This window comes from Lathamus discolor, chromosome 7 (assembly GCF_037157495.1).
Source record: "Lathamus discolor isolate bLatDis1 chromosome 7, bLatDis1.hap1, whole genome shotgun sequence".
NCBI lineage: Eukaryota > Metazoa > Chordata > Aves > Psittaciformes > Psittacidae > Lathamus > Lathamus discolor.
This window is the reverse complement of record NC_088890.1, coordinates 14,129,001-14,135,000: the sequence shown is the minus strand read 5'-3', so window position 1 is coordinate 14,135,000 and position 6,000 is coordinate 14,129,001. Positions and strand designations below refer to the sequence as shown.

Here is a 6,000-nt window from a genome sequence, read left to right as displayed (position 1 = left end):
AAACCTAATGATAATTCTTTAAAAAGAGTCGAACCTTTTTATGAGACCTGTTGCCAATATTAGTGCCACCGAATGATCTCATCTTTCATTCTGGCTAAATTCCAACACACAATTTCATTAACCCAGGTACTGCAGGTGATAAAACTCATTTTTCCCTAAAGAGACAGCTAAAAAGTACCAGTTATACATTTATGAAGTACCAGCAATCAAAATTATGGATTTTCTAAAAGGTTTTTAACTACTTTTATTGAAAGGAAAATCGCTGTCTCAGACTTTTGTGACACTATTGCTCATAATAAATTTTACCATTTAGACATCGCAGTAATATGGTAGACAGTGTCAATAAAAGTATGAAACAAAGATGATCCTTGTCTCTTAAGTAATGCTTTCTGATTACACACCGGAAATTATAATGTGAAGCATAAACTAAGAGCACCTTAAGATATAAAATGCAATAATGCAAGACAATGTGCCTCGCAACGCGTGTGCCACACACAAGTATGTCAGCGGGCAGGCATCAAGGTGTTTTATGGCAGAAGCCGAATGCTCATCCCAAGGGGAAAAACAGTTGTATGTGCGCCTAGAACTAAAAACGAGTTGAGTGAGTCGGAGCTGTCTGACAAGCTAAGGGGAGGAATGAAGGTTTTTTGAAGGGATGCTACTTTTGGGTTCCTTGCTGCGAAGTTTCCCTACGAGCATCCCCGGGAGCACTAGAGGGCACTGTGGGATTTGGGCCACCCTAGCCTCCTCTTCCTCCTCCCGCTGCCGCCTCAGGGGTCCTGAATCCCCCTGCCAGGCCGGGAAGGTTTTGAGGGAGGTGTTAAGAGAACTGGTAACACCGACATCTGAACGGCAACTCCACAGATTCCTGGGAAATCAAATGCTCGATGGCATCCCTGCAAGTGGGACGGGCCAGGCAGCAGCCCCCTCAGCAAGGCTTGGGAGCAGGGAGGTGAACTGAGCCTGAGAGCAGCTTAAAACCCTAAAAAGCCACCTACAGACTAGCCTTTCCTCTGCCCTCGCTACCCTATTTGATTATAAGGTCTCTGTTGTGCTAACTGCAGATGATTTCACCGCGGAACATTCTGACATGCAAATGATAGCAATTAATGCCTTTGAAACAATTTATGATTTCCGGCCTACTTCAACATGTATTAGCATATACCTGGTTTCTTTAATATACACTTTGTTTTTCCAAAACCACAAACATAGTTGCTGGAATTTCATGTGGAAGTGCTTAAGGGGTTGAAAGTTAACACCTTTGTGAGCCGAGCAGTCTCACAGTTGCTGCTGAACAAAAGCCTCTTTGTAGGAGCTTTCTTGAAATGTTTTCTTAACATGTTCCAAGTAGTTTTAGGCAGGCAACTAAAGTAAACAAGATGTTACCATGATAAAAACACTTGTGAAAACATTACAGAGTGCACTTAGTAGTTTCTTTCACATAAACTCCCCTTCGTTTCATCAAAGTTAAATGCACATGAAGCAGATTACTAGCATCACTGCGATACAGGACCACAAGATCTCTCCAAAGGTCTGTGTCCCTCTTTTAAAGAACAGATTTGATTTGAAAATGGTATGGCCGTGATTAAGCATGTCTAAAATATAATCAAATTTTAAAAAGGAGAAAAAAAAACCCAGGGGAAAAAAAGAAAGGAGGGGGGGAGGGAATATAAAACCCCACTCAGTCTTTTCCTTCATTTTTCACCCTGGATACCTTGCTGAATAACCCCCCTCCCTCCAGCAGGGATTTCCTGCACAACTTGCCGTATAAGGGGTATATATTTCTATCTGCAACAGTCTTTAAACACATGCAAATGAAATCAGGGATACAGTCAATTTCGAAGGAAAGTCACTCTGTGCTACTAATTGCTCCTTTCGCTGCCGCCTGCGAGTCGGGCCCTGGTTAACACGCGAGACACGTGTGGACCCTCCAGCCCTCACCTGGCTTCCCGCAGCTTGGCAGAAGGCCATCAGGTCACCGCAGTGAGACTGGACTTGTTTTGTTTTTAGGCTCGGGGAGAATTCTGGAGCACGCTGGGCGCTACTGTTTCATTAGGCATAGCAGCAGCCCCTGCTGCTATCAGTTACCTCTAACTGATACCGCATCACGTGATAACCAATGGCTGATGGATTAAAGGGAGAATACAAAAAAACACCCTACAATGCTAAAACTGCAACTTATTTCAAAAAGAAATAGGGAAATAAATGCATACAATAGCCCGTGTATCTGCTGGTTCTGATAAGCATCCTCCTGTTGGCTGTGAGTGAAAGACAACTAGGATCGTTATTTGTACAGTATTTATCTTTGAAATCAAGGGCCCTGTGGTGTACCTCACCTTGGGAACAAACACTACAGAACGATCACAGAAGAGTGTCAAATCTCTGGTTTTGATTTACCAACAGTTATGATATTTCTTCCTCAGGAGGAAAAGAAATGAACCATGTTTTAGACCTGCAAGTCCTTTTTTCTCCCTTAACTGTAGAATCATTTTACTGGCAATACAGGGCTTTCATTCCACATGTAACTTCTCTTTGCTTTTTCTAACAGGCCTTTTTACTGAGGTAAGTGAAATTAAGCAATGCTCAATTGATACACAGGCTGTATTTCACTTGGTAAACAAGAGCTTTTCTCTTGAGGGGACTGTCGGAAGAGCTTCACGGATTATACAAGTATGAGAAAGAAACTTCAAGCATCTACCTGTTATCTTTTCATTGAGTAACGAATTCTGATAAATGGCAATATAATTTAAGGATGGAAGCTCCACAGGAGGCTTGGAAGGCTACAGTATCATTTTATGAAGCAACAGTGTCAATACACTGCTCCGGGACATTCATTTCTGCATTCGTTCTGGGTTAAATATTGCTCTGAACAATAAGACTTTGTCTGGACACTGCAGAATTTGAATAATGAGAAAATTTACACAAGCTGATGGGTTTAAGAAAGTCACACAAAATATTTCTATTGAAAGGTTTCAATGAGGGGAAAAAAAAGATTGATGATAAGTGTGTGATAAAAGAACCACCATTGTTGGAGCTGGGAGTAGATGGAGCCACTTCAGGTCCAGCCTGGGCTGGTAAACGGTTTTCAAGTTATTCCTACCTAATGATTGCCCCTAGTATTCCATCCAGGTGAACTGGGTCTACTTTCCGAAACATCTCCAAAATGCCATATAAAAAATTCAACCCTGTCTCTGCCCACGCTGTGTGACTTAAGGGATGTATTTTCTATGTGTGGTCACATTAAGCAGGAAATCTTCCTGAAACCAACAGATCTAATCTGGAACAGGGACTAGCACAGGAAGCAAAGGTGGCATAAAGTGATGTAACGTGACTGCACAGGTTATTCTGATATCTAAGGCTACCGCAGCACCTCTCCCCTGCCCTAAGTGCAGTAAGATTTAGAATTGTTTTACAGGTCTAAATGCTATAGTATGTCATAGGCATATGAATATGCTGGCAAGTATGGCGAGATTAGCATTTAGTTCACTTACGTGAACAACAGGATGAATTACAAGAAATAAGGCCACCCTTTATGGAAATCTATGACTAGCACCTTCTTATTTTGTAATCCTCTTGTAATGAGAACTTCCTCATTACTGCACTTGTAACATATGTTTATACTAGGACCAGCGTTGCTTCTACTGAATTAAGAAGGGTTTTGCCAGTGGAAGCAGAACTGGCCCATTCTGTTCTGAGAACAAAAACCCATCTGTGTCATCTAACATATCCAACAAACATCCCGGGCTTGCTGTTGCCCTTCTCTCCCTCCTGTAAAAATCCAGGGAGCTGCCCCAGAAAGAGCACATACAGCTCAACATTTTGGGACTAATTCTACATATCTATCCTGAAGAATCCCATGTATTTACATGGACTAACTTCGTAAGATCACGACTGCAAATAGGAGTAGAACCTGTCCCTTTGTGCATTTAAATCATAAGCATTGCTTGGGCATTTGGTCTCCTGTGATCTTACAGCCCTGGTACTTGAGAAAAGATCAGTGCCCAACCTTCCAGAACCTGGGTGCATCTAAAGCATACGCGTACACGGTCACCTGCCCTGACAGAACACTCTTCTGTGATGGGAACACCTTTTGCTCCAGCTTGGAGGTGAGGGTGATAGTTTCGCTGTGGAGCAGCCATGTGTAAGTTATTAGAGCTCTGTCGGTCCTTCCCTGCATCAGGATGCACGCATTACCACATACTAGTCCATAATGCACTGTTTATGCAACGCGTAAAACTGTGTTCTTTGGCAGCAAGGAAAAGGTCTGCAGCAAACTGCAGGGGCCCAATTAATATAATTATAGTTTATTTTTAGTAGTGTAGACTTTGTTCATTAGTTACTTATTTGACATAAATTAAATTTCACGTGATGTTCTGCAATTCTCTGTTCAATTACGGACTTAATTTAAGACTAAATTTCTAAATTAAAGTGAAATCAAGGTTAAATCAAGGTTGCATTGTTTACACTATCAATACTGCATCTTCCGAATTATTTAAATACATCTAAAAAAAAAAAAAAAAAAAAAAAAGCTGTAGAACTGCAACTATTTTACAGCAATACACTGAGCAAGACTGTACTTTCCCCATGGGGCTAATTTACTATCCCCTGTTAAAACGTTCTTGAGCCTGTTCCAAAAGCCATTGAAGTGAAAAGGAGTTCTCTGTTGACTTCAATGGGCTTTGCATCAGGCCCACGGTGAGTGACAGCACACAAAATTTCAGGGCATGCTTTCTGTACAATGCAAGTGCCAAAAAACCAGTCCTTACTTTAGAAACGACTGGAAGTCTTCACATACTGCTTCACAGCCTGGCCATTTGCATACACCGTGTCCATACAGCGGATGGTTGTGTGAATGCTCCTCATGGGATAAACTGGAGGAGAGAAAGAGAAAAGAGGAAAAGTGGTGTTAACTGAAGGTACTGTGCCAATTCATCTTCACAAAAACTCTTTAAGAGCAGCAAACAACAGATCCTGAAGCATCCCTAACATCTCGCAGTACCCACCTGACTCTGCCCATGGTTTTTCAAAACAGAATTGAATACCATTTGCAATGAGAAACATGTGTCATTCTTACTTAGCCATCCTCCTACATTTCATTCATTAATTAAAAGCTTTGTAAAGAATTTAAATTACATGGATGGGGGAGAAATCACTTGACAGACCTGCTTAATACCCTGCTTGATATTTTGCTAAGAAATTTATGAACATTGCATATTTACAACTCAACTTCATCTCCACACAGCAGTGTATTCTTGTAACACAATACAACCCGACCCGAGGCTTTCCTCATCACTACAGAAAGAGGAAAAGCATTAAGTTTGCAGCCTTGCCTTTCCCACCATGTTATTTATTTACTGTGTTGTTTTGTTTTGTTCATTTTGGGTGGCTTTTTTCACCCCCGCTTACAGACTGGTTTTTTACACAAGTACAGACCTCTTACATCCTAGAAAAGAAGGTTCAAGATGTATTCTCAAATGCAAAATTCATCATAAAAAAAGGAACCTTGTAATCAAAGGATTCCTGAGCACGAGGGGTTAGTGGGGGCTATTAACCTTCAAAGGTTGGGCAGGAACGTCACAGAGCTTTCTAACTACTGAAACCTGGGTTAAAGAAGAAAAAAATGGTATGAGCACTAAGGGGTTAATCCTTCAGCGGGATTCCAATCAATACGTAATGATTTGGCTGCACTGATCCAAGTCATGAGACGCTTTGATCCGGGCCATGTGGTGCTCAGGGAAATGTATCTGTTGCACTAACTGATGAACCATATTCTAAAATATCTTCTTTATTCAACTTCTGCATGGAAACTTCTGAAGTAAAGGAATTGTTTTTGCAACAATTTCCATAACCTTAGATGACTTTCAAAATAAAATGTCAAAATAATATTGAAATCTCTATTTTATGCTCACACACAGATCTATTTTTCATAGCAATCTTTTTGCTACAGTATGCCTGTGCTGTATTACGGACTTCAAACATACACAAAGGATATGAACACAT

General features: G+C 41.0%; 1 protein-coding gene across 22 annotated transcripts in view; it reads right to left on the bottom strand.

Moving 5' to 3' along the window:
• FOXP1 (forkhead box P1) overlaps positions 1 to 6,000 on the bottom strand; it is a 386,150-nt gene that overhangs the window by 42,179 nt on the left and 337,971 nt on the right. For all 22 annotated transcript variants that reach the window (XM_065686928.1, XM_065686923.1, XM_065686924.1 and 19 more), the window contains one exon: positions 4,767 to 4,871. In XM_065686928.1, the coding sequence (XP_065543000.1) occupies positions 4,767 to 4,871 (105 nt within the window). The remainder of the gene's footprint in view (positions 1 to 4,766; positions 4,872 to 6,000) is intronic.